The 26,711-nt window shown below is 50.7% G+C and overlaps 2 protein-coding genes and 1 long non-coding RNA gene across 5 annotated transcripts in view; 2 read left to right on the top strand and 1 right to left on the bottom strand.

Annotated features, from left to right (window-relative positions):
* Positions 1-19,982, top strand: part of SREBF1 (sterol regulatory element binding transcription factor 1) — a 44,598-nt gene extending 24,616 nt beyond the window's left edge. For both annotated transcript variants that reach the window (XM_081889091.1, XM_081889092.1), the window contains exons 8-19: positions 875-1,079; positions 1,654-1,838; positions 2,870-3,131; positions 3,789-3,955; positions 4,926-5,094; positions 5,976-6,084; positions 7,752-7,855; positions 8,530-8,662; positions 10,235-10,385; positions 15,608-15,796; positions 17,490-17,601; positions 19,349-19,982. In XM_081889091.1, coding sequence (XP_081745217.1) covers positions 875-1,079; positions 1,654-1,838; positions 2,870-3,131; positions 3,789-3,955; positions 4,926-5,094; positions 5,976-6,084; positions 7,752-7,855; positions 8,530-8,662; positions 10,235-10,385; positions 15,608-15,796; positions 17,490-17,601; positions 19,349-19,572 — 2,010 coding nt within the window. In that variant the 3' untranslated portion in view covers positions 19,573-19,982. The remainder of the gene's footprint in view (positions 1-874; positions 1,080-1,653; positions 1,839-2,869; positions 3,132-3,788; positions 3,956-4,925; positions 5,095-5,975; positions 6,085-7,751; positions 7,856-8,529; positions 8,663-10,234; positions 10,386-15,607; positions 15,797-17,489; positions 17,602-19,348) is intronic.
* Positions 18,034-18,883, top strand: LOC309357312. The gene is made up of 2 exons (XR_014163079.1): positions 18,034-18,170; positions 18,539-18,883. It is a non-coding gene; the product is annotated as an uncharacterized lncRNA (long non-coding RNA).
* A 5,256-nt stretch (positions 19,983-25,238) lies between the features above and the next one.
* RAI1 (retinoic acid induced 1) overlaps positions 25,239-26,711 on the bottom strand; it is a 214,109-nt gene continuing 212,636 nt past the window's right edge. For both annotated transcript variants that reach the window (XM_081889058.1, XM_081889059.1), the window contains one exon: positions 25,239-26,325. In XM_081889058.1, the coding sequence (XP_081745184.1) occupies positions 26,311-26,325 (15 nt within the window). In that variant the 3' untranslated portion in view covers positions 25,239-26,310. The remainder of the gene's footprint in view (positions 26,326-26,711) is intronic.

Raw genomic sequence — 26,711 nt, 5'->3', positions numbered from 1 at the left:
CTTGTAGTCCTACTAGCGTAATTTGTTGATTACAGTTGCTCTTCAAATAGTTCATATACTTCTTCCAATCTTCTGTAAATCTCTGGTCCCTCAAGTTTCCAATCCTTCCTGTCATTTTGTCCAATTCTGCATAGTCCATTAATTTCATCTGCCACTCTTATTTCATCGGAATTTCTTCTTGCTACCATTTATGGGCTAACAATACTCTTGCTGCTGTTGCATATAAGAACAGTTTGACATCTTGTCTATTAATGTCTTGGCCTATAATATAAAGTCCATTTCCAATGAAGATCCCCGATAGGAGTTCCGTGAATCATCTGCATGCCCTTGATGTAAGCCAATATTGCTTCCTCTGATTGGTAGCAGCTGTTCCAGGGCTTTCCCCACTTCCGGGTACCTTGATTTTTGCAAAATATTTGCACTAGGGTTGCAAAATGTTGCGTTAGGGTCTTTGTACAGGAACTATCACCGTTCCTGGAAACCCGAGGGGAACTCCTCCATCAGTTTCTATGTTCATGCCCCTCTTTCATTCACCACCTCTTTCCATAAAAAGAACAAAATGAAGAATTGGTTGCAGGTTCGATCACCGTATAGGACAGCTGCATATTCCTGCATTGCAATGTGTTGGACATGATCCTCAGGGTTTGTTCCTTCTATGATTTCAAAGGGGTGGGAAATGATTAAAATAAAAAAAGAGATAGCTTCTCTATCTGACAATTTTTTGTGTATCAAAATTTCAAAATATTTAGCATGTACACTCCAAAAATATCTAGCTCTAAAAGCAGCTGGAATACACCTGGCTGAGAAGGCGACAACTTGGTCCTCCCTCCATGCTGCCCCCAAACTCATCTGCTGTTGTCTGTGGCTGTTTCAGGTGAAGCAAGAGCATCAGGCGCTCTCGCCAGGCAGCCTGGGAATGCTGGATCGCTCGCGCTTGGCCCTGTGTGCCTTCGTCTTCCTCTGCCTCTCCTTCAACCCCCTCTCCTCCCTCTTGGCGGGCTCTCACTCGGCCAGCCCTTCGGATATCGATGGCTCCAGCCACTCCGGGCGCACCATTAAGAGCCAGAATGAGGCCGCAGGTGAGTGTGCGGCAGGGTCTTCGCCGGGGGTGAGGACCCGCAGGCCTGTGGGGCCGGCATGTCTTGTGATGTTCCTCTATCCAGGCTGCAGCCTCCTTTCCCCCACAGCGCCATATTTAGGCTTCCAAATCAGCCCTGTTGGAGCAAGCACTCTCTGTTTGATGCCTGGAAGTGGAGACCAAGTGCCCCTATTTTCCAGGGACAGTCCCCGGCTTTACAGAAGCCGTCCAGGTTTCTGATTTGATCCCAGAATGTCCCACTTTTCCTTAGGATGTCCCTATTTTCATGGGAGAAATGTTGGAGGGGACACCTCTTTTTTCTTCAGAAAAGCGTTGGAGAGTATGAACTTGTGTGCGTTTGGCCACATTCACAGGAAATGCTTAGAGCGCTGCGATACCACTTCAAACAGCCATGGCTCCGCCCAAGGAATTTTGGGAGCTGTAGTTTGTTGAAGGTGCTGGGAGTTGTTGGGGGGGGGGCTATTCCCCTCACAGAACTACAATTCCCAGAGTTCTCTGTTGTGAGGAAGAGAGACGGATTTCTAAACCACAGTGCCTCCTGTCTTCATCCACAGACACCCGTATCGCCTGGTTCCAGTGGCTTCTCCCCACCTTAGTCTTCTGGCTGATCAACATGCTGGTTGTTTTGGGAGCCTTTGTCCGGCTCTTCATTTATGGCGAGCCCATCACACGCCCTCATTCAGAGGCTTCCATCCTCTTCTGGAGGCATCGCAAGCAGGCAGACCTCGACTTGGCGCGGGTGAGTGTGCGCATCTGTGATTTTCAGCGATTTTCATGGTTTTTAGCTTCCTGCGTTGTCTTGTCTAGCAAAGGTCCTGTGACGGAACTTCCATGGGAGGCCCATTCTGTAAAGAAGTGTTGGTTGTGGTAGGGTTGTGGCACTGGGGACACAGGTTCAAGTAATCTGGGGCGTTGGCCAGACTTGCTGTTGACACTTGTTCAGCTTAGTTCCCTTAGCTCATAGGTTTCCCAAACTTGGGTCTCCTGCTGTGGTTGGACTACGATTCCCATCATCCCAGACCACTGGTCCTGCTTGCTAAGCATGATGGGAGTTGGAGTCCAGGTTCGGGAAACCCTGCTTTAGGTCATAGGTCTTGAAGTGGCGGGTCGCGAGGCTATACCAGGCGGGTTGCGGCAATGTTGTTGCTGCCATGATGGGTTGTAGCTAAGGCTGACCAAGTCTGGGCTAGGCTCAGGGCTGGATTAAGACCTTTAGAGACCCTAAGCACTTATTTATATTGGGGCACCCAAAATATTTTATCTAATTCAAAATATAAACACTAATAAACAGTAAAATAAAATGAATTTTTTAAAATGAAATGAAACCTACAGTAAGATGGAAAATAATGTTTGTTTTTGTATACTTCCACTTTATTTATCTCCTACTTTTTCTAATTGCAAAGTCCTCGATCAGATCCCCAAAACTAATCCTGCGTGACACATCTGCTTCTATACTTAGCACAGATAAGGCATCTAGCAGGGCCTTCGAGTCCCAAGTTCAGAGGCAAGGCAGGTTCATACAAAGATCAGTCCGTTTCCGAGGTGAATTGGTCCAAAGTTGTTGATAAGAGAGACAGGCGCACCTCACCAGGGAAGGGCAGTCCATAAACTGGGAGCCACTGCTAAGAAGACCCTGTCTCAGGCAGCACACCGAGTTGCTCACCCTGGGGCCTTCTAGATGCAAAGCAGCTGCTCCTCCATGTCCTTATAGCCTCTTTGTGCTCCATCCTTTACAAGGCTTGTCCATTCTCTCCCTCATTTCCTCTTCAGGGAGATTTTGCTCAGGCCTCCCAGAACTTATGGACGGCGTTGAAAGCCCTCGGCCGCCCACTCCCGACCTCCAACCTCGACCTGACCTGCAGCCTTTTATGGAACTTGATCCGTCACATCCTTCAGCGGCTCTGGGTGGGGCGTTGGCTGGCGGGAAGGGCTGGCGGCTTCTTCCGCGACCGGGAGCTCAAGGCTGACGTGCAGAAAAGCGCCTGCGACGCGGCCCTGGTGTACCACAAACTGCATCAGCTGCACATGACAGGTAGGCTTCGAGCAGAGGTCTTCAACCCTTTTGGGTCCACGTCTCCTTGGCTTAAAGTTCCAGGCATGGCCAGAAAGTCCCCATCATCCCAGACCACTGGTCCTGTTAGCTAGGGATGATGGGAGTTGAAATCCCAAAACAGCTGGAGGGCCAAGTCTGGCCATACAGAGGTACCTCGGGTTAAGTACTTAATTCGTTCTGGAGGTCCGTTCTTAACCTGAAACTGTTCTTAACCTGAAGCACCACTTTAGCTAATGGGGCTTCCTGCTGCCGCCACACCGCCAGAGCACGATTTCTGTTCTCATCCTGAAGCAAAGTTCTTAACCAGAGGTAATGTTTATGGGTTAGTGGAGTCTGTAACCTGAAGCGTATTTAACCTGCAGTGTATGTAACCTGAGGTAGCACTGTACTTGGTTTAAACCAGGGGTCAGCAACCTTTTTCAGCCTTGGGCCGGTCCACCATCCCTCAGACCCAGAGATGCATTTAAAATAAAAGGACACATTCTACTCATGTAAAAACACGCTGATTCCTGGACTGGCCGCGGGCCGGATTGAGAAGGCGATTGGGCTGGATCTGGCCCCCAGGCCTTAAGTTGCCTATCCCTGGTAAACTACGACATCTTTGACTAAGGGTTTTCCCACCTCCTCTTCCCACAGGGAAGCATGTGGCCGGTCACCTCTCAGCAATCAACATGGCGCTGAGTGCCGTGAACCTGGCCGAGTGCGCAGGCAACACCATCTCCGTGGCAACGCTGGCTGAGGTCTACGTGGCAGCGGCGCTGCGTGTGAAGACCAGCCTCCATCGCTGTTGTCACTTCCTGGCGGTAAGGCCATGTGATGTGGGGTGCAGGATATTACCTCAGCTCTTCCATTTGGGCTAAGCACACCATCAGGTGTAGGGAACTTTGGGCTCTCCAGATGTCGCCGAACCACAGCTCCCATCATGGCTGCCCATTGACCATGGTTTTTGAGGGTGAGGGGAATTGCAGTCCAACAGCACCTGGAGGGCCAAATTGTTGTTGTTGTTATTGCTATTTTTCTAGAAATAAAAAAAAAATTATTGCATTCTCTTTGAATGGCAATGGTGCTAACCTGAGAGGTGCCAGAATTGAGTTCAAGCAAGTTCCAGCTGAAAAAAATCCCCATTATTATTATTATTATTATTATTATTATTATTATTATTATTATATACAGTCCTTCATTGCAAGATATCAGGGCGGACCGCAGAATAAAATACAAGATAAAAACACAAGCAAATAATTAAAACCAAAACAACAGACACATTTAAAAGTCTGTAGAATATTAATCAGCCAGAGGCCTGGTTGAAGAGGAACGTTTTCGCCTGGCTACTAAAAATATATAATGAAGGCACCAGGCGAACCTCCCTAGGGAGAGCATTCCACAGACGGGAAGCCACTGCAGAAAAGGCCTGTTCTCTTGTGTTGCCAATATCCCGACTTCACATAGAGGAGGCGCATGAAGAAGGGCTTCAAAATACTGATTGATCGAATTTACTTGGATGCCACATTTCCACAACCAGCTGTGCCCAAAGCAGCGTCTAGCAAATATTCAAAATATGTTATTGTTTTGTTCTTTTCGCAAACTACTTTGAGGGTTGTTGGGTTTTTTTACAGTCAAGTGGCATATAAATTTAATGGGGGAATATATATTTTTTTATTAAAAAATATAAGGCTTGCAAGTAGCCACTGGCCACCTTGCAAGTGGTAAGCACAGAATGCTGGGGTCACCCCCAGGGCTCCCCTGATTGGCTTTCCTTTTCCTTTTGTGGCGCAGCGCTTCTTCCTCAGCAGTGCCCGGCAGGTGCTGCTGTCCCACAGTGGGACTGTCCCGCCTGCCCTCCAGTGGCTCTGCCACCCTGTGGGTCACCGTTTCTTCGTGGACGGAGACTGGGCCGTGAAGAGCTGCCCTCGGGAGAGCATCTACAGCTCCACCAGTAATCCAGGTATGGAGAAGTCGGCTGGTGTGACGCAAGAGGGTGGAGCCCTGGACCTGGGGAGCAGCAGGGAAACCTGGGTTCAAATCCCTGCTTTGCTGAGAAGCTCATGGGCAACTTTCTCTCAGCCTAACCTTCCTCACAAGGTTGTTGTGAGGATCAAATGGGCAGCAGTCCATGACAGACAGGAATCATGGAATCCTAAAGGACTTTGAGGGCGATCTAGTCCCACCTCCAATACAGGAATCTCAGCTATGCCCAATGACCCACCTGCAGTATAAATTTGAAGTAGTGCCATTTAATCAGCCAAGGTTTCCTGCAAAGAATCCTGGGAGTTGTAGTTTCTTAAAGGTGCTGAGAGTTGTTAGGAAGTCCCTATTCCTCTTGCAGAGCCACAACTCCCAGAGTTCCCTATAAGGAAGACGGATTGATTGTTTAGCCAGAATTGTAGTTCTGATCGATAGTAATCCGCCTGCTTCACAATCTGTCTCCACTTCCTTCCAGATGGACTCCCCAACTCCATCAGTCCTTAACCATTGGCTGTGCTGCCTGGCCCTGATGGGAGTTGTAGTCCAATAACTTCCAGAGGGCTCCATGTTGGCCAAGGGCTTCATGAGAAAGGGTTGTCCTCCAATCAATTCATTTCTCCCATTGGACCAAGAGGGTATTCTGGGGTGTGCTGTCAGGTGATTGGCTGGCATCCCTCTGTCTCAGGAGACGGTGGAGGAGTTTGCCTTTGTGAATGAAGTCAAGCTGTTGGAGAGTCACAGCGCCTGCTGCGGCTGTAGAGACCGATATGGGAGAGACATGTTTTGTTGCAGCTGAGGCAGATTGAAGGCTGTCGACCCCATCAGAAAAGAATGTTCTTTCCCTCTCTCTCCCCTTTGCAGCGGACCCCCTGGCTCAAGTGACCCAGCTGTTCCGTGAGCATTTGCTGGAGAAAGCCCTTTCCTGCGTCTCTAGGCTGGAGAGTGAGGCGCCTGCCAGCCACGACGAGGGGTAAGAGAGGACCGGATTTCGGGTCTTGAAGCCCCTGTACATGTTGCTCTCTCCTGCCTTGGCTCCAACCGGTTCTGGCACACCCACAAATTTATAGATGCTGAGTGAGAACATTTAAATGGTGTGTTTAATAATAACAACAACAATAATTTATTATTTATACCCTGCCCATCTGGCTGAGTTTCCCCAGCCACTCTGGGCAGCTTCCAACAGAACGCTAAAATACAATAACCTATTAAACATTAAAAGCTTCCCTAAACAGGGCTGCCTTCAGATGTCTTCTAAAAGTTTGGTAGTTTTCTCTCTCTTTGATATCTGGTGGGAGGGCGTTCCACAGGGCGGGTGCCACCACCGAGAAGGCCCTCTGCCCGGTTCCTGTAACTTGGCTTCTCGTAGCGAGGGAACTGCCAGAAGGCCCTCGGCGCTGGACCTCAGTGTCCGGGCAGAACGCTGAAGGTGGAGACGCTCCTTCAGGTATACTGGACCGAGGCCGTTCGTACTGATTCTCCTTGTTGCATATTTGGCCTAATCCCCCTTCAAACTGCCCTTGTTGCATATTTGGCCCAATCCCCCTTCAAACTGCCCCTTCAAACTGCAGCTTTGAAGGGTTTCAGCCTTTTCCCAGCCCAAACCCGGAGATGCCAGACATTGAACCAAGAACCCTTCCTGCTCTGAGCCACAGCCCTTTCCTAAGGGCAGCTGTACCTATAATTTTCCGCTGGGTCGTAGGGCATGCTGACAGGTTTTATAATCCCCACCAAGAAACGATAGGTGAGGTCTGCAACAGTCCTCTTCCTAGCTGTGATTCCCAGCATACTGCCTCCAACAGGGGAGGGAGAACATAGTTCTTGTGGCTTGTAGAGCCTTATCTTCCGCTAAGCAGAGGTCTAGTGGGGTCCTGCCTGCTTCCTGCCATTTGCAGCTGGTTTCCCAAGGTGACCTTGGGTTATTTTCCGCCCTTGGAGAAGGGGGCTGTGGGTGCTTGCAGATGTGTGGGTGGAAGAGACCTTGATAGAGAATATCTGGGGAGTTCAATTTTGCAACACAGGGTTGGAAGGGTTTGCTGTTGATTGGGGAAACCCCAGAACTGGATGGTGCTGCTGATTTCAAATGGAATTGGTATTTGCAAAAAATGTCAACGGGAACTTAGTTTTCTTCTGTCCCTGGGACAATGCTGCATCGTGATGCAAAAGCTTCTTGCAAGCAAAATGTGCAAGGAAAGATCCCACCTTCTTCCTAAGTTATGCAGGCCCCAGACTCTAAAGGAATATTTAGGGCTGAATTCTACTGGACACACCCATTCACACAGCCAGGACTTGTGTGAATGGGTTTCTGGAGGAAATGGGAGACACTTGTCTGGTGTAGGGTCCAAACTGGATTGAGATGGGGCCTTGAATAGGGTCTGGTCCTGATCTTTGGTGGTTGGGCAAGCTTTTAATTTAATGCTTATCCTTTTTTTTTTAAAAAAAGTCATTCAATTGCATTAATTGTTTTGTATCTTGCTTTGGGCCCTTGGAAGCCCTGGACTGGGGTACTGGGGAGGGCACTTCCTTTTGGCTGCCCCCTCCCCAACTAGAAGCCCAAACCAGGTTAGATTGCTGGAAACCAGAGCTCTGGCACCAGTGTTCATACCAAAACTCATCCTGATTTCCTCTGTTTGGCTGCAGGGAATTTTCCGACGCTCTGGAGTACCTGCATTTCCTCAACAGCTGTGCAGATGCCGTTCCCAGCCCAACGCCGTCCCTCAGCACTAGTCTGGATGCTGCCACAGGTGGGGAGCAACAAGCCAAGAGTTTCCTTAGGCGGGGTGGGTCTGGAAGGGAACTGGAGACTTGTGGGACAGGGAGGAGAAGGAAGCCAGAGGTTTGTGCAGTTAAATAGAAGCTGGAGGACACTTTTGCTGCTGATAGGGATATGGTCTTTCTGTGCAAATCAGGGCATTTTGCAGTGGGTGATTTGCATCAGAACATTTTCTGATTTCCTAGGGCATGCGGGTGGCGCTGTGGGTTAAACCACAGAGCCTAGGACTTGCCGATCAGAAAGTCGGCAGTTCGAATCCCCGCGATGGGGTGAGCTCCTGTTGCTCGGTCCCTGCTACTGCCAGCCTAGCAGTTTGAAAGCATGTGAAAATGCAAGTAGATAAATAGGTACTGCTCCGGTGGGAAGGTAAATGGCCCTTCCGTGCGCTGCTCTGGTTCGCCAGAAGCGGCTTAGTCATTCTGGCCACATGACCCAGAAGCTGTATACCGGCTCCGTCGGCTAGTAAAGCGAGATGAGATGGAGTTGTCAGGTGACTGCAGCTGGGTATCTCCGCCCCTCCGGTCCAAGGGGTTGGGGGGAAAGCTAAGGATCTGGCCCTCTGAGCCCGCAACACCCACCTTGCCATAAGAGGTTCAGTGTTTCTGGCAGGATCCGCCTGACGCCATGTCCCTCTCCGTCCTCTAGGCACTGATCCCATTGCCCACTGGTGGGCATCTGTGGTTGCCATGGCAATCCACGGTCTGCAAGGGGATGACGAGGCTGTGGAGCGCCTGTACCCGCTGGTGGAATCGATGCCAAGGGCCCTCCAGGCCTCTGAGTAAGTGGGGTGGGGGAAAATATTAACGTGTTGCTGTTGTTTATATCCTACCTTTTTCTCCATGGAGCTTAGGGTGGCTCAGAGGTCTTCCTGTCCCCATTTTGTCCTAATGACAACCCCTGTGAGGTAGCTCCCCTATGAGAGAGAGAGGGAGACCAGGTCAACATCATACAATTATAGAGAAAGTTGCAAGGGACACCTGAGGGTCATCTAGTCCAACCCGCTGCAATGCAGGAATCTTGACTAAAGCATCCATGACAGATGGCCATCCAACCTCTTCTTAAAAACCTTCAGGGAAGTCCACCACCTCCCAAGGGAGACTGTTCCCCTATCAAACAGCTCTGTTAGAAAGTTCTTCCTGATGTTTAGTCGGAGTCTCCTTCCTTGGAACTTGAATCCCATTGGTTCAGGTCCTACCTTCCAGAGCAGGAGAAAACAAGCTTGCTTCCTTCCATGTGACAGCCTTTTAGATACCGTATTTTTCGCACTATAGGACGCACCGGTCCATAGGATACACCTAGATTTAGGGGGGGAAATAAAGGGGTTTCTGGGAGCTTGCGGGGCTGGGGGAGGAGGAAGCCCTCCGCCAGCCTCCAAACCATGTCGAGAGACAGCGGGATGGCGCGCTGCGCCTCTCCCGCTGTCCCCCGAGTTTACGGGACTGGCGGTGGGGCTCTCCTGAAGCCTGGAGAGCGAGAGGGGTCAGTGCACACCGATCCCTCTCGCTCTCCAGGCTTCAGTGAAAGCCTGCATTCGCACCATAGGACGCACACACATTTCCCCTTCATTTTTGGAGGGGAAAAGTGCGTCCTATAGTGCGAAAAATACGGTATTTTAAGATGGATCATATTTCCTCTAAGTCTCCTCTTTTCTAGGCTAAACATACCCAACTCCCTCAACCATAAGGCTTGGTTTCCAGACCCTTGGTCATCTTTGTTGCTCTCCTCTGCACACCTTCCAGCTTGTCAATATCCTCCTTAAATTGTGGCCAAGTGGGGATTTGAACCCTGGTCTCCCAGGCCCCAGCCTGGCACCCTAACCACTAGGCCAGACTGGCCAAAGACAACAAAATCCTGCAAGGAGCTTGTAAGGAGTGTGATGGCAGCTAGGCCGCTCAGTGACATCGGCAGGGGGCTGAGTGTCATCTCTTCCTAAAACAAACAAGAAGAATCAAAATTGTGCAGAGCTGGGTTTTGCAATCCTCTGTGAGGCCTCTGTTGGCTATAGAGAACCTCCAAGTTCAGGGGAAGTCTACCTCTGAGTACCGGTTGCTACTCTGACGTTCTTAAGCTCCGTCTTGGAGCTTGCTCAGCTAACTTTTCTCATTCCGGTCATTTTCAGGATGCATTGTTCCACAGTCATAGGGGCTAGGAACTTGCATTTAAGCAAACAAACCCTGAGCTTTTAAAAATTTATTTAAAGGAAACAGGATTCTGTGGCCAAAGGCAGACCTTGCGGCTTTCCCAGAGCTCTTCAGCCCACACAGAACTTTGCTGATATGGGGGGCGGGCGGTCCCCCCCCCCGAAATGATGGGTTGGCGATTCATCCTGCTTCTCCTTTCTTCGCTGCAGGAATCCTCTTCCTCGCGCAGCGTTGCATACCTTCAAGGCTGCACGGGTGCTGATGGGCAAGCTCGACTGCAGCCTAGGCCAGTGCGACAGAGCCGGAGACTACTTGCGAGACAGCTTGGCGGGGAACATGCCCCCCAGTGCCATCGACAGAGTGAGTTGCGGTGGGGGCGGGGCCTGGAGCCTGGGCGGGGCCAAGCGGGAGGCTGGGGTGGCGCTTAAAGGGGTGGGCAGAGCTAATGTGTACAGTGGTGCCCCGCAAGATGAATGCCTCGCAAGACGGAAAACCCGCTAGACGAAAGGGTTTTCCGTTTTGGAGGTGCTTCGCAAAACGAATTTCCTATGGGCTTGCTTTGCAATACGAAAATGTCTTGCGAGTTCCTGCGGGGTTTTTTTCCTCCCCCCCCCCCTTTTCCCAAGCCGCTAAGCCGCTTATCAGCTGATCCGCTAAGCCGCTTAACAGCTGGTCCGCTAAGCCACTTAACAGCTGATCTGCTAAGCCGCTAAGCCGCTTATCAGCTGATCCGCTAAGCCGCTTATCAGCTGATCCGCTAAGCCCGCTAAGCCGCTAATAGCGCTAATCCGCTAAGCTGCTAATGGGCTTGCTTCGCAAGACGAAAAAAACCGCAAGACGAAGAGACTCACGGAATGGATTCTTTTCGTCTTGCGAGGCACCACTGTACCTACTTGCCCCCTGGAGGTGGAGCCTGTAGCTGTACGGGGGGGGGGGTAACGGCCCAGATCCAGAGGCTGAGATTCTGAATGAGGCTTTGGCGCAAGGCTAGAGGGTGGTGTTTAGTTTGCCTGGAGCAGGCACCCCCAAACTCAGCCCTCCAGCTGTTTTGGGACTACAATTCCCATCATCCCTGACCACTAGTCCTGTTAGCTAGGGATGATGGGAGTTGTAGTCCAAAACATCTGGAGGGTTGAGTTCGGGGATGCCTGGTCTGGAGCTTCCGATTCGTCCTGGAGCTTAAAGTGCACCCAATGGAGCCTCAAGTTGTGTCAGCGGCTCCCGGCTGGTTGCCCAGGAAAGTGTAAAGACAAGGAAAAGTTTCTTACTGTCCTTTTTTATTTCAGTCTTTACAGAGAGAGGCTATAGAACCCAGCCTCTTGGATAATGGCGTTGTCCTGAGTGAATCTCCATCCCTGTCTCTCCCACTTCCTCATTCCTCATTCCTCATTCTCATCACCTCCTCCTCCTCCATGGGTGCTGCCATGCGCCCTCTGTCTTTGAGCTCTTTGCTCTCCTACTTTCAAGGCTCGCCAGGTTCTGGGAGACGGAGGCTCTGGGATGCTTTCTAATGACAACGTGTTGCTCTGACTCTCCCGTGATTTCCCAACGTTCTCCCTCATCTGCCTCTGAGCTGCAACCTTCCTCAAGCCCCTGTTGTAAAACTATACAGTGGTACCTCAGGTTACATATGCTTCAGGTTACAGACTCCGCTAACCCAGAAATAGTGCTTCAGGTTAAGAACTTTGCTTCAGGATGAGAACAGAAATGGCGCAGCGGCAGCAGGAGGCCCCATTAGCCAAAGTGGTGCTTCAGGTTAAGAACAGTTTCAGGTTATGAATGGACCTCCGGAACGAATTAAGTACTTAACCCGAGGTACCACTGTGCTGTCTTTCTTTTCCTCCTCCCTGGAAGGGTCAGGATGGGCAGGTGGTCTCCACCATTCCTCCTCTGCTCAGCCCCTGACATCTTGTAGCTGAAGAGGAACAATGTCTCCCCCTCCCCCAATTATCTGGACACCTTCCTTTCTTCAGGCTCAGTCCACTTCTTGGGCACCCTTCCTCCCTGCCCTTCAATTCCAAAAATTCTGTAACTAAGAAAGAGTACTTGAGTTTTCTTTTCCTCCTCCTTTGCAGTTCCCTTTCCTTTAGTGCTGTGTCTTTTTGAGTGTAAGCCTGGAGGGCAGGGACTCTCTTCTGGTCACTGACGTTTGCAAGCTGCCCTGGGAGCCTTTGTGTGTCTGAAGAGCAGGATTTGTACATTTTGAACAAATGAACACTTTTGCAAAAAAAGAGAAGACAGTGGGTGAGGTACCTGGGCGATGGAGGTGCCCAACAACCCTTTAGCTCCTGCCCTCTGTGTGGAGTTTAGAATCAGGAGAGGTGCTAAGTGGGGAATGGGTTCTGCATGGAAGACAAATGAGTCTTAAGGGGGACGGTGTGGGTGGTCTGTTTCATGAGCAGGTGTCTGTCTTGGGTTTTTTGCATCTGTGGGGTAAAGGGACTTTCTCAGCTCAAGGGCCCATTCCCTTGTGATGAACCTTCCAGGGGCCGCATGCTGAGGCAGTCGGGGGCCAGAGGCAAAAGGGGGCAGAGCAGCAGATGCAGCATGCCGTAGTTTTCCGTGTATAAGAAGAGCTTATTTTATTAAGAAATCTTGCAAAAAAATCAGGGGCGTCTTATACGAGGATAGTTGAGAGGTGGGACAGGTGATTGGCGGCTGCCACAAGCTGTTTTTGTGGATGGTTGGTGTGGCCAGGTCTGCTGGCTATTGGCGTGCGATTGGTGATGTCCTCTGGCGAGCGTGCAGGCGATTGGGGGTTCGTTGATGTGTTTGCGATTGTGCGGTTGGCTGTGGTGATGCTGTGGGTGAGCGATTTTCGGCAACCCCCCCAAAAAGCTCAACGCGTCTGGGCACTCCCCTCTGAAAATAAACTCAGCAACTGTGGGCAATCCTCCTTTAAAGATACTCAAAAACTATTGGCAATCTCCCCTCGAAAAAGCTCAACCCCCCCCCAAAAAAGCTGAACAACTGTGGGCAATCTCCCTCCATTTTCTCAACTTGGAATCTCAGTAAATAGAGGCTGTCTTATACAAGGGGGCATGTTAAACACGGAAAAATACGGTACCTTTGTACCCATAGACTGCCTTCCAGCCACACACAAAATTCTACTTGCTCATCTCTCTCCATCCCAGCAGTCAAGGAGCCGTCAGTACAGCCCAGGCAGAAGTCCTCAGGGAGGGCTCAGAGCAGGGTTTCTGTGGGTCTCGACAGGGGCATGTGGTCTGTGGAGGGTCCAAAGGCTGGAGAGCAAGGTTCAAAGGGCCACATTTGGCCCCTGGTCCAATCTCTCTCTGTCTCCAAACATCCTGGTCTCGTTGTTTCTGAGGACAATCTTTCTCCACCTCCGGCGGCTGCGGAAACCGGGAGGCTGTGCAGAGGCGGGGTGTGTGTGTTGTGGTGGTGTCGGGGGTGCATTGTAGTTGCATTGCATGTGCAGCCAAAGTGTGCAATGCCCCTCCAGTGCAGCCCTGAGGCCGCTTCTCCCGGCGGAGGGTCGTGGCAGCAGCCCAGGGCTTGCAAGAAGAGGCAGGAGCAGGAGGTTGATCGGGGAAGACCTTGGGCTATCACAGAGTGGAGGAAGCAGCTGGGGAACCCCCAAGGGAAGAAGGCTCAGAGCCCGGGGAGGGGTGGTGGACTTCAGTGAGTGGTCAGAGTGAAAAGGCTGGGAAGAGGAGGTGTCAGACGCTGAAGAGGCAACAGGGCTAAGTGAGCGGGGAGAGTCTGTGGCAGAGAGCAGTCCAGACTCAGAGGCGGAAGCTGAAGGAGGAGAGGAGGGAGACCAAAGAGCAGAGATGAGTCAGGCTGCTGAAGAGTCCTGGGTGCCTCCCTTTCATGCGACAAGCTCCCCTCCCCACTTGTCTCCCAGAACCAGAAGGGGCATGAAAAGGGCAGAAGAGAAATTAGGGTCATGCAGGCACAGTCTCAGATTGCTTGGAGAAAACCCTGGAGAGGAAGGGCTTAGGCAGCTGTGGGGAGGCAGAGATCTTTAGTCTCAGCAACTGCTTCATGGGGGCCAGACCTGCCAGAGATGAGTTGCTCTGTTTGTGAGGCCTGACCCTCCTGTGCAAGTTGTGTTTTTGCTAATAAAGAATCAGCTCCAACTTGCACAGTGTGATTTACTGCTGGCTCGCTCCTGTCGTCAGCCCAGCACCCTCCACCCACCAACTGTCAGCCCTTCCTGTCTCTCAGTCACTCTTCTTCTTTGGCGATCCCTCGTAGCCGAGTCAAATTGTCTTCCATAAACACGGTTTTAACAATGAGTCCATAAGTGACTGGAGGCCAATTCTGGATCCACACGTCCTTCCACAGTGGGGACATAGGTTTCCAGGTGGGAGTTGATCGTGGTGTGGATTTGCCAAGCGTGCCTTCCTCTTAGCACGTTTCTCCTTTGTGTCCTGAGTTCGAGTGTCTTCAAAGCGCGGATTAGCTGTGGCCGGCAAAATTCTTGCAGGGATCTTAGCAAACCGTCTCTTATCAATATTCGAGGCGACCCTTCCTGAATCCCAAAATGGTTTTCGGCTTTCTAGGGGGACAGTGGACATGATTTTCACCGCTCAACAGCTTTCAGAAAAATGCAGAGAGCAAATCCAACCCCTGTATATGGCATTTATTGATTTGACTAAGGCTTTTGACACTGTAAATCGCAATGCCCTGTGGACTGTCCTTCTGAAAATTGGCTGCCCAGATAAATTTGTGAATATCATTCGGCTCCTCCATGATAATACGACAGCAGCAATCGCAGATAACAACGGCTCTCAAAGTGAACCATTCACAGTGGGATCAGGTGTTAAACAGGGTTGTGTTATTGCCCCAACTCTATTTATTATTTTCATTGCCATGATCCTGCACTTTGTTGAAGGGAAACTCTCCACCGGAGTAGAAATCATATACGATATGATAATCTTTATTGTCATTGTCCCATAGAGAACAACGAAATTGAAAAATCTACAATAAATCTACATAAGACATTCAAAAACCAACAAGCCTGCTATCCCCATTATCCCAACCTGGTTAGCCCCCTAAAAACTCTGATACCCCATTTTTAAATACAATATACTCCCACACAGACTATCTTACACTGCATTTAAAACCAAAATCGCATTTGGATAGAAACTGTTTCTCAGGCAGCTAGTCCTAGTCTTTATCACCCTGTACCTTCTTCCAGAAGGCAGAAGCTGAAAGAGATAATTTCTGGGGTGCGCACTATCCTGCGCTATCTCTGCAGCTTTCTTATGACACCTGGAAGCATAGATTTGATCCTAGGTGGGAAGAGCGCACCCAATTATTCCCTCTGCAGTTTTTACAACCCTGGACAGCATTGGTTTTCCCCTGACCGTGCAGCTCCCAAACCACACACACACCATAAGTTAATACACTCTCCGCAGTACAATGGTAAAATGCCATCAACAGGTCCTTTGAGAGATTGTTTTCCTGCAGGATTCTCAGAAAATATAACCTCTGCTTCCATCGAACAGATGGAAAGTTCTTCAATCCGCTCTTCCAGGATGCTGGACTAGGTGGGCCATTGGCCTGATCCAGGAGCACTCTTCTGACTTTCTTGCGTTCTCTCTCTTTCTCAGGCTGTGCAGTTCCTCTTGTGTGACCTCCTGCTCATCACTCGCACCAGACTCTGGCAGCAGCAGATGCAAGCAGGGCAGCAGCCGCATGGCGCTCCCTACCAGGCCTCCACCCTTGAGCTCCGTGGCTTCCAGCAGGATCTCAGCAGCCTCCGGCGCCTGGCGCAAGCGGACAAGGCTGCCATGCACAGGGTGAGTGCGGCGCTGGGCTTCTCTGCTCCTGTAAGCTCCTCATTGGCTCCGCAATGCGGCCGTCACTGTCGAGAGCGCTGGTTTTTAGTCACCCTGTGAGACTTCTCCAGTCTGTTTATTTTATATGTTTCATAAAATTTATATACGGCTTGGTTGGGTTTACCAGAAAGATAATACCGTGAAATCAACAATAATAATTTTTTTTAACATTTTTTATTTTCAATGCAAAATTACAACAAAAATTACAAACGTTGAATCCAAAATAAAACAGTACAAACGGAAAAAAGCAAAACACAAGAGAGAAAAAAAAATGAACAAACAAACAAAAAACAAAAACACACATCTACAAATAAAACTATATCATCATTCTAATCATTATGTACGTATACACATATTGACTTCCTTCCTTTGTTCCAAGACCTCGAAATTTTTACTGTTTCTAAATGGTTGTGTCTAATGTAGATTACCTCTATCTTTATACTTTTTGCACCATTTTTCTCTTTCTTTAACCCTGCAAAGCTTCATTCGTTACAGACCGATATGTTTACTCCAAAACAATGTTTTTTCATGTACCCTTTAGCACATCCTCATTCTTTTAATAATTTTTGGTCCGACTGTCCCCTTATGAATGCTGTGAGTCTTGCCAGATGTATACATTCACAAATTTTAATTTGCCATTCTTTCATTGATGGAATTTTTCCCCCTTTTCAATTTTTTGCTGTAAGCATCCTGGCAGCTGGAGATCAACAATAATTTAAAGCTTTCGAAAAGTTAACGTAGCAACAGACTAGAAAGTGGTCAGAACTCCCATCTGCTTTCTAAGCATCCAAATAGACTTGTCTGTGCAAGAATTGGAGATTACACTTGAAGGCACCTGCTTGCTATCAAGAGGCAGGGAGTTCCAGAGTGGAGGTGCTGCCACACTAAAATATCGAGTTCTTACAAATGTGGAGTGGGTATTATGTGGCACCTTTAAAGTGCCATTTCCACTGATCAGTTGGTCGAGTGGGCAGATCTTGTAATCAAACTAGTCCCAAGCTGTTAAGGGCTTGACGTGTGGAATATGCAGCCCTCTGCGTGTTGTGAGGCTCTGAGGTCACATCTGCATCCTATAGCATGTTAAAAGTCGAGGTCCCCCCCCCGAATCCTGGGGGCTGTAGTTTGTTAAGGATGCTAAGTTTCAAATTTTTGCTGAAATCCTCACAGGTGCAGGGTCTGTGTCATCCTTGCCTTCCTTTTGATGGCCAAGGGGTGTTTGTTGTGAGCATCCCTTCTTTCATTCTGCAACTCATCTTACTGGTGGTCTGTGCTCTGCAGCCTCCCTGGGTGCCCAGCCATCAATTAAACCAGATCAGGAAGTGCAGGCAGCTGGGGAGGCTGCAAAGCGCCGGAGAAATCTTTCCTGTAAAGAAAAGCACACATGCGTGTGAGAGTTGGCTGCTTTGCCACGGGGAAGTCAGCTCGAAAGCCTTTGGCCACCAGAAGTCTGACAGATTTCTAAATAAATTCTCAAGTGCTCTGAGAACGAGGCAGGAAACCTGAAACCTCTTTTGCAGAGGACAGAAACTTTAGCGACCCTGGGAGAGAGATCTCGACACAGCGCTGGTTTTCGTGGCGGTTCTGGTGGGAGGCAGCGGTGGGTGGTGCTGGGGGGAGTGTGGTGGTTCCTGACTCTCTGGCCTGCCCCCCACAGGTGTTCCTCCATGAGGCGACGGCCCGGCTGATGGCTCGAGCCAGCCCCACCCGGACCCACCAGCTGCTGGACCGCAGCCTGCGCAGGAGAGTTGCCTCCAGCATCAAAGGAGGTGAGTGACAGGGGTGTGGGCTTGGTCCATGCATGAACCACCGTACGCTGCCTTACTCCGAATCAGACCCACTCGTCCATCCAGCTCAGTACTGCCTCCACTGATCGGCAGTGACTCTTTGGGGAGATTCCCAGCCCCACCTGGAAATGCCTTTGGGGATTGAACCTTCTGCATTCAAGGCAGGTGCTCTGCAACTGAGCTACAACCCTTCCCTCTGAATGCGGGTGATTTCATAGAATCATAGTTAGAAGGGATCCCAAGGGCCATCTAGTCCAACCCCCTGCAATGCAGGAATCTTTCACCCAATGTGGGGCTCAAACCCACGACCCTCCAATGAAGAGTCTCATGCTCTGCCAAGTGAGCTATTTCTTGCTCCTCACACCTGAATACCTCTTTCGCCTTGGGGCCCTGCTTGCCTCCTCTCTGGACCATCTGTAAGAAGGCAGAGAGGTGGGGGCTAGCTGAGTACATGCCCCATTTGCCCCAAGCGGCCAGTCTCCACCGCAGCACTCCATCCCAATCATAACACCTGAGAGGGTCTGTAGGGAGGGGTAGTTGAAAGGGTAAAGGTAAAGGGACCCCTGACCATTAGGTCCAGTCATGGCCGACTCTGGGGTTGTGGTGCTCATCTCGCTTTACTGGCCAAGGGAGCCGGCGTTTGTCCACAGACAGTTTTTCTGGGTCATGTGGCCAGCATGATTAAGCAGCTTCTGGCGAACCAGAGTAGCGCACGGAAACGCCGTTTCCCTTTTCGCCAGAGTGGTACCTATTTATCTACTTGTACTTTGAGGTACTTTCGAACTGCTAGGTTCAGGGACCAAACAACGGGAGCTCACCCCGTTGCGGGGATTTGAACTGCCGACCTTCTGATCGGCAAGTCCTAGGCTCTGTAGTTTAACCCACAGCGCCACCCGCGTCCCTAGTTGAAAGGGTAGAGCCCAGCATTAGGAGTGAAAATAAGCTATCGGTCTCTGAATTGGCCCTGATGCTAGCCAGCGATGCGGCCTTATTAATCCATTCATTTCATTTACATCCCCACCCCATTCCTGCCCCCCAGGTGATGTACATGGTTCTTCCCCTCCTATTTAATCCCCCAAACCACCCTGTGAGGCAGGTTAGGTTGAGAGAGGCGGTGACTGGCTGCCAAGGTCCCCCGGTGAGCTTCATGGCCGTGTGGGGGAATCGAACCCTTGTCTCTCTCCAGCTTGCTAACCATTGCACCACGCTGCCATCGGGGGGGGGGGGGAATGGCCAGTGCCGGATTTACATATAAGCTAAACAATTTAGCTTTTAAATTAAAGAAAAAATTAAAGAAAAAAATGGATGTACATTTCCAAAATATAAGATGAAAAACAAATAAAATAAAACCTACATACAGTTAGAGCTTAATAATGATTTCACTATTAATATACTACTTCTTAATTGTATTTCAATGTTAATATACTTCTTAATTGTATTTCAGTTCAACAATTACTTTGATAAAATACATATTTTGTTATGTGCAAATGACTTTAGATGCCTATTAGGTTCATAAATGACCTTATAGCATATATTCAACACAAGAAACAGCAACAGTTGGTTGTTGACAAAGGACAGCTGGACATAGAAAGGGCCCCATTATCTTCAGTAGCTTAGGGCCTCATCAAACCTCAATCTGGCCCTGGGGGTGACCTGTCCTTTCGTGCAGGGCCACCCCTTCCTTCTGTGCCCCATCCCGCTGAGCTTCCGACATTGTTTTCCTTTCCAGCCAGCAACCATGAGAGCCAGCCAACGGCGCGAGAGCAGGCCGAGGCCCTCCTCCTCGCCTGCTCTTACCTGCCCCCTGCCTTCCTTCTGGGTCCCGGTCAGAGGATGGGCATGTTGGCGGAGGCGGCCAGATCCCTGGAGAAGCTGGGGGACAAAAGGACGCTCCACGAGTGCCAGCAGATGATCATCCGTCTGGGAAGCGGGTCCACTGTCACCTCCAGCTAGAGAGAGGGGGCACCGAGGAGGACTTGTGGGGAGGAGGAAGAGGGCAGAGAGGCGACCCCTCCAAGCACATGGCGAGTGTGTTCTCCTGGACTCTGGCAGGCGAGACAAAGGATCTGGCGTGGCCTGCAGAAGCCCGACTCTCCCCCCTCTTTCTCTCTCTCTAGGTAATCATTACTCTGCAGGGCTACTCTCTCATCTCCCCCTAAGTTCTGTGGGGGGAGCCCCTCTCCTTGTGGCTGTGTGTGCTGAGCAGACCTATGTGACTTGGGGGGTGGGGAGCGCAAGCAAGCAAGTGGTGTTTTCCGAGAATGTGACAGATGATGCACCTCTGGGCTGCGTGCTTATCCTGCTGTCGAAATGGGGGAGAAGGGAGATGGATCTCTGGCTGCGTTGAGGCAGCGTTGGAAAAACCGGAGGTCCTTGACAGCACTGGTTTTTCGACTGGCGGGCAGGGAGCTGCTAGCAAGGAGCAGCGCGGGTTGCAACAGGAGAAGCGCCACCATGCAAATAAATGAGGAAAGGTTAGGAATTGGGTCCCCAAATGCATGCTTGGGTCAGAAGCATGTCCTGGGTCTGAAAAGGTTAGAGCCATTCTGGGTGGGGTGCAAGTGCATTTTGTTCCGTTTCCTGCAAGCGGATTCTGCATTTTGAGAGACACACACACACACAGAGACACACACACACACACACACACACACACACACACACACACACCCTTGCAAATGCACACATGGCTTGTGGCGGTTTATTGCACTTCCATTGTAGCACCCCTATGGGGGGGGGGCTGGCGGCTTTGCAATTGCCCATTGGCTGGTCTCTTTTCTTCTCTGTCTTGTCCCCACCTCCCCAGATAGTCTCCCCTACTTCCTGCCAGCAGCCCATGACAAGGCAAAGGGGACCCCTGGTGGCAAACCACCAGCACTGCAGGATGCCCCTCAGTCTCTCTGGCCAGATGTGAACAGCTTAGACTTGAGCTCCATTTCTCCAGAGCCGTCTCTGCTGTCAGACACCTCCCACTTCGCTCTTCATCTGTCCTCTGAGGGCAGATGGGGACTCCTGTCAAGGGGCAGAGTGCTACAGTTCTGGGTTTTCTGTAGGTGGGCCATGGGTTTCCCCGAGGCAACCCTCCCCTTGGATATTCACGTGGTGGAATTGTCTTCGGTTACAGAAGAAAGTTCTCCTCTCCACCCTTTGTAGTGGCTCCCTGTGAATGATTTGGCTATATTTTGGTGGGCTGGGAATTGTGGATTTCTGGCTTGTGTGTTCTGGCCCCCCATGCTAGCATGCACTCACTGACTTGTTACCACACCGCAGGGTGTGTGTGCATGGATTTCTAAGAACATTTTGCCACATGTATATTCCACCCACTCCTTTTCTGGCAGGCTTCCCCCAAAGTAGAATTCACACGCAAACATGTCACTGCACTAATTATTGGAGCTGTTGGCTGTGGGCACTTCACCGGTTGAATTTCTGCCTGCTGATCAGCTGTTAAAAGGCAGTGGAGTCCTGCTAGAAAAGGCGGCCAGCCCATTTAAGAAAAAGCAGACTATTCTCTCTGGGTTTTTTTATTTTGTTTCACGAGTGTACGGGAAGGGAAACGATGAAAGGTCAGAGGGGCAGGCTGCTTCATTTTCTATCCCTCCAAATAGATTTTTGGTCCTAACAGCAAGCACCCCCAGTGTTGGTTCCATCACACTGTCTGGGTTAAGGATGTTGTTGCTATGGAGAAATTTCCTCTTGCGGGGCCCAGGTGTGATGGGAGAGGCAGGAAGGTCCGGCCTAATCATGGTGGGAATAGGAACTGTGCCCTCTTCAGGGCTTCTGTTGCAGGAGCATTTTGGGGGTGTTTCTGTGTGTGTGAGAGAGATATTAGCACACCCCACCCCTCCTCAATCTGCATCGCTCAGCCACGCCTCTTCCATTTAAAAGTTATTTTCATAGCGTGAGGTTTTTTTGTACAGATGATAAAATAAAAGACCTACTTATTTATACCTCTTTTGTCTGTGACACTTGATTGAGTGGGAAAGGAATGGAGTATGCTTGAGCGGGGCTCAGCCGGTCACAGAGGAGTGGGACAGAGACCACCTGCCATTTGAGACCCACGTGCCTCCATTCAAATCCATGGGTGGACCAAAGACAAGTTTGCCAATGGCGGTTCGCTATGGTGGTTTGTATGAAGTCTCCAGTGAAGACCCAGGTCCCCAAGAGCACCAGTGGTCTTGCTTTGACGCCTTACCTGAAAGCATCTGGCTTGGCCACTGAATGCAAGACTGAAAGGAGGATGCGAGACTGGATTCATTTTCTGTTTGATCCAGCAAGGCTATGCATGGCCGAACCAACTTTGTGCTGTCCAAACAGGCAAAACTTCTTTTCTTATAAAGACCCCTATTTGCACCCACTTCGCACTATTGTGCAAATTGACTCCCATAAAAGGGTTGGAACTTTTGATACATCATCTGTAATGACCTAATAGTCTGTGCAAACATTCCCTTGGTAGTATAGTTGTTGAGTAGCGAAGATGTGTGAACGCACCTTCCGTGTTTAAACCAAGGGTGTGGAGCTTCTGGTCTTCCAGTTCCTGTGGATTGTGACTCCCATCAGCCCCAGACAGCATGAACCCAAGGTCAGGGGCGATGGGGGTTGTAGTCCAACAACTAGGAGTCAACAGGTTCCACATCCCTTAGTTAAAACAGTGGATGTGATCGCTGTTGCGTGGGCGTCTTCTCCTTCCTCCAAGCAGAGATGCTGGTGAGGTCCCTTGGCGGTCAATTATTTGGGTACCAGTGGGAACCATGCATATAGCATCGTTCTTCCTCTGGCGGGTTTCTGTATATGTTCATGCACACCCTCACATGTCCGCGCACAGGCTGCCTCTCGTTCCCATGCTGACCTTGAAATCTGCACTGCTGCTGTTTCAAATCTTCCTCTGCCTGGAAAGAGACACTTTCCTCCGATTGATGGCTTCCCATCGGGGGTCTCAGGTGTGGGGATTTTCTAGGGGAGCCTAGGTACGCTACCTCGGACTGAGGGATGCCTGAATTGATTGGATTGGCAGGCGATTGGCTCAAGCTTATTGGGCACCTACTGAATTGGGTGATTAGAGCAACTGGTTAATCTATCCTTACTCCCTCAATGGATGGGGGGTGGCAGAAAAATAGTTTACTAGGGGACTCTGCAAACATCCAAAACAATTATTGAATCTTTATTGATGTTTTTGAATGCAATGACCTGATTTTTTTCTCTCTCTTTTTTTTAACTCTTAAGGAAAATAAACTTCTTTTAGAAACAGCTTGTTACACACAGTCTTCAGTGTGAAGCAATATACTAAATAAGAACACTAGTTTTAACATTTACAGTCTTTCATATATATTATATATATGTATATGTATACATATATATACACTATAGAATGAGGCAATATATAATACACACGATTCGCCATTTTACAGTCATTATGTACAGGATGCTATTCAAAGACAGCCAAGATCGTCGGGGTCACGATGCCGTGTGGTGGGGGGTGGCGGGGCGTGGGGTGGGGTGGGGTGGACAGGGATTTTCCCAGCCTGCCCTCATAAGGTGTGCTTCTGAAACAGGCCAGCCAAACCCTGTGAGCATAGCAATGGCGACGGCAGAGAGCGCAGGGTACCATGAAACAGACAGGTTACAAGGGTGAATCTGTGTGGTCTCTCTTAACAGGGCAAAGGAACCCAACAGGATGCTGTTGATCCCACTGGATGGGTAGACACGAGAGCTTCATGGGAGCAGAGAGGGCCCAGATGTGCTCCTCTTTCTGGACTGGGCAACACCAATATGGAATTTCGAAACATAGCAACACATTCACGGTCCTTGCACATGTTCTGTACCTGTTAATTTCTTGGTCCTGTTAATAAGCGGGGAGATGACACAGCTGTTCCACGGGCGACTGCAACCAGAATACTGAACCAACGCTCCCCTCCAGGCTGACTTTCCACCCTGGAGCTGTGTAGTCGGGTGTTCTGATTTCATAGCTAAGCAGAAAGAGTCCTCTAAGATCCCTTCTGTTTAGGGGACACCCCCAAGAGCAGGAGTAACTAATGTGGGAACTCTCCGTAAATTGCTGGACTTTCAATTCCCACCAACCCCAGTCAGGGATGATGGAACTTGCAGTTAGCATCATTTGGAAGGTGCCCTATTGGCTACGCTTGCATGTATGCACAGGGGAAAAACCGGGCAGGTGCAACCACAGCTCAGCCTCTGTGGGTTTCCCCCCAGATTGCTGGAAGGGCATAAACTGTGCAAAGGAAGTGCTTAAACTTACACTAGAAGCCTCTCTCCCCCACTGCCTTTTTAGGCATTGCTGTCCACATTTTTGGTCTCTCATCAAAGTCCTGGACCAAAGATGTGGGAAGCTGCTTTGTGAACATTGTTGAAAGTGCTGTTCAAAGGACACATGGGACATGGTCCAGCAAGAACCTGGTTATGGGATGGCACAAAAGGGTGATGTGTGTTGGTGTGCAAGCCCATTGACGGAAGGCGTTGGACGGGGCCCAGCTGCAAAGAAGAAGACTGTGGTGTTTGGTTGAGCCCGTCTGGCAGGGTGGGACCAAGGCAAGAGGCCATCTCCAAGGAAGATGGTGCCACCTCAGCTGAGCGACACCCTTGCTTCCCAAGAGACTTATGCTACATGAGTTTTCACAGCCCTCCACAAACCATGGCTCTGATCTAACCCTTATCCTCAGGCGTGTGGAGGAGTGGCTTACTGGTCCTTTGGCAGTGGCTCAAACCATGGTTCTGGTGGCACACGGTGAGGTCCAGAGAGAGCGGCTTCCCCTTTAGGCATACTGACTGCCACAGGCCTTTTAGCAGGAGCTAGGGTGAAATGGGGGTGTATGGTGGAAGCTTCACTCCCCTCCCCACTTCACCAGGAAAAGCTTCAGCTGCTAAAAAGGAGGCGAGGTGGCTCTGGGTTGGAATCATTTAACAGGTTTGGGGAGGCAGCAACAGGGTCCCTTCTGAGTAGGGTGCAGTGCACAGCTCCCCATCTGGGTCAGGCGCTGAAGGGAAATGCCTTGGGCCTGAGCTGAGCCAGGATCTGCTCAAATTCTGGACATGCCTGCCACAAACTCCAATGGAAGGCGATCTGCATTGGCATGGCAAAGCACCAGGAGGGAGGAGTGTGCCCAACCATCTCTGTATGTGCCCTGTTCCCGGAAACCACCCAGAGGGACAGAAAAATATTCCCATCCCAAAGAAGCGCCAATGTGCGTTTCGGAGTCAGTGAAACCCAGCGGGAATCTGCTTGGAAAGTGTGGCGAAACCCCTGCGCAGGCCGGCAGAGGCGTGTGAAACTCTCCCTCCCGCCCCAATCGAACTCCGCTAGTGTTCCGCGAAACTCGTTCCCCCTTTCCTTTAAATCCCGCAGAGCCTGCAAGCTGCCTCGCGAGTTTCGCTGCTGGTGGATGGCTGGGGGGCGAATCCCAATCGAACTGCGCTACTTTTCCTCCTTGCAGGGCCAACCAAGACGACCTTCCTGGATGCCTGAGCCGCCTTTTCCGCGCTGGGCAGGAGGGCCGAGATGGGGGGGGGGGGGCTCGGACCCAGATGGAGACTGCAAATGGGGTCGGAGGGAGGGACGGATGGGCGGCGAGGGGAGGACGGGGGACAAAAGCCAAACGAAGGAGCAAACGAACCAAAGCAACGCGGCATTGTTTCCAAAAACATCGGGGCGCTTCTTTTTACAAGCTGATCACAGATATATACAAACACGCACACGCACGCACACGCACACCATGAGGTTTGAAGGCAAAAATAGATCAGATCAGAAAAAAGAGACGGAGGAGGAGGAGGAGGACGAGGCGGGCTCGGAGAGTCCGGCGTCTGGGGGAGAAAGGCAAGGCGACCTGTCGGGATGCTTCGCAGGAGCCCTTCTCCCCGGCGGGCCTCCCCCCTCGCCCGCACCTTTCCCGGGCGGAGAAAGTCTGGAAAGGTGAACTCGGACCGGTGCTGTTGGGATTTCAGATTTCCGATGAAATCTGGCCGAAGGATTGCAAGTTCCAAAGGGTGGTGCGCAGGTGAGAGCCTCGAGATTCACGGCGAGGAGGAATAACGCAAAAACAGGGGGGGAGAGAAAAAAAGAAAAAGAAACCCACCCCCTAACAAACTCCAGGCCAGGTTTTGTCAGTAGCCGTGTCCCAGGTGGAAGATGTTAGCTTATCAGTATTGGTTACAGCTCCTAAGTAGGGGAAGGCGGGGAGGGAGGAATGAAAACGTGGAGCCGGAGTTCCTCTTCTCTCCTGAACCGGCTCTGGGCTGCTTTCAAGAGAAGGGCTGGAGGTGGAGCCAGGATCGGAACCGGCAAGTGGGTTTTGGTTTCGGTGCCAACCTGGAGAGGCTCTTGGAAAATGCCAGAAGAGGAGGAGGAGATCGGGAACCGGAGCCGAGGTCCTGCGCCGCCCCCCCCCAGGCTGAAGGGGGCTTTCCTAGGAGATGCTTAGGAGTCGGGCTGGAGTTCTGTGCCTTTCGGGGGTGGGGTGTCGTCTCGGTGAGAAACTGCAGGCACCTAAGCGAGCTGGAGCGAGGGGCTCTTCCTAGAGGGGCCCATCCTAGAGTACTATTGCAAAGGAGGGCGGATGGGCTGGAGGGTCGGGCAACCGGGCCGAAATACATTCGCTTTGCCTCTCCCCTGCAGAGTTCATCTTGGCTGCAGCCGCTGCCCGAGGCTGGCGACTGGGTGGGGGCGACGGGTTTCCCTGCTCCGCATTACAACGGCTGCTTCTGCAAAAAAATAAAATAAAGCAAAATAAAAGAGAACCAAAGGTGCGTTTATCCTTTGCTCAGCTGGCCTCTTTCTGCACCTCCAAAGGCATATATATATAATATAATAAGCTCATATAAGCAACGCTTAATGCACCCCCCCCACCCGCACCAGGTCTCCCCCCCCCACCCCATAAATCCGGTCCGGGCTTTTGTGGCCGCCGATTGGCTGGCGGGGCGGGGAGGGGGGCAGCCCGGTGGTCTTGACGCAGCCCGGGCTGGTGGCTGACAGCTAGAGGACTCCCTTGGTTCATTCATGGGGAATAATTCATGTTGCTAAGGCTCGCCGTGCGCCTCCCGCAGCCCCGGATAAAATAAAAAAATAAAAGCACAGCCCTTGACAGTCT

The sequence above is a fragment of the Podarcis melisellensis genome (assembly GCF_964234715.1).
Source record: "Podarcis melisellensis genome assembly, chromosome: 14".
NCBI classification, from domain to species: domain Eukaryota; kingdom Metazoa; phylum Chordata; class Lepidosauria; order Squamata; family Lacertidae; genus Podarcis; species Podarcis melisellensis.
This window is presented reverse-complemented; position numbering and strand designations above follow the sequence as displayed.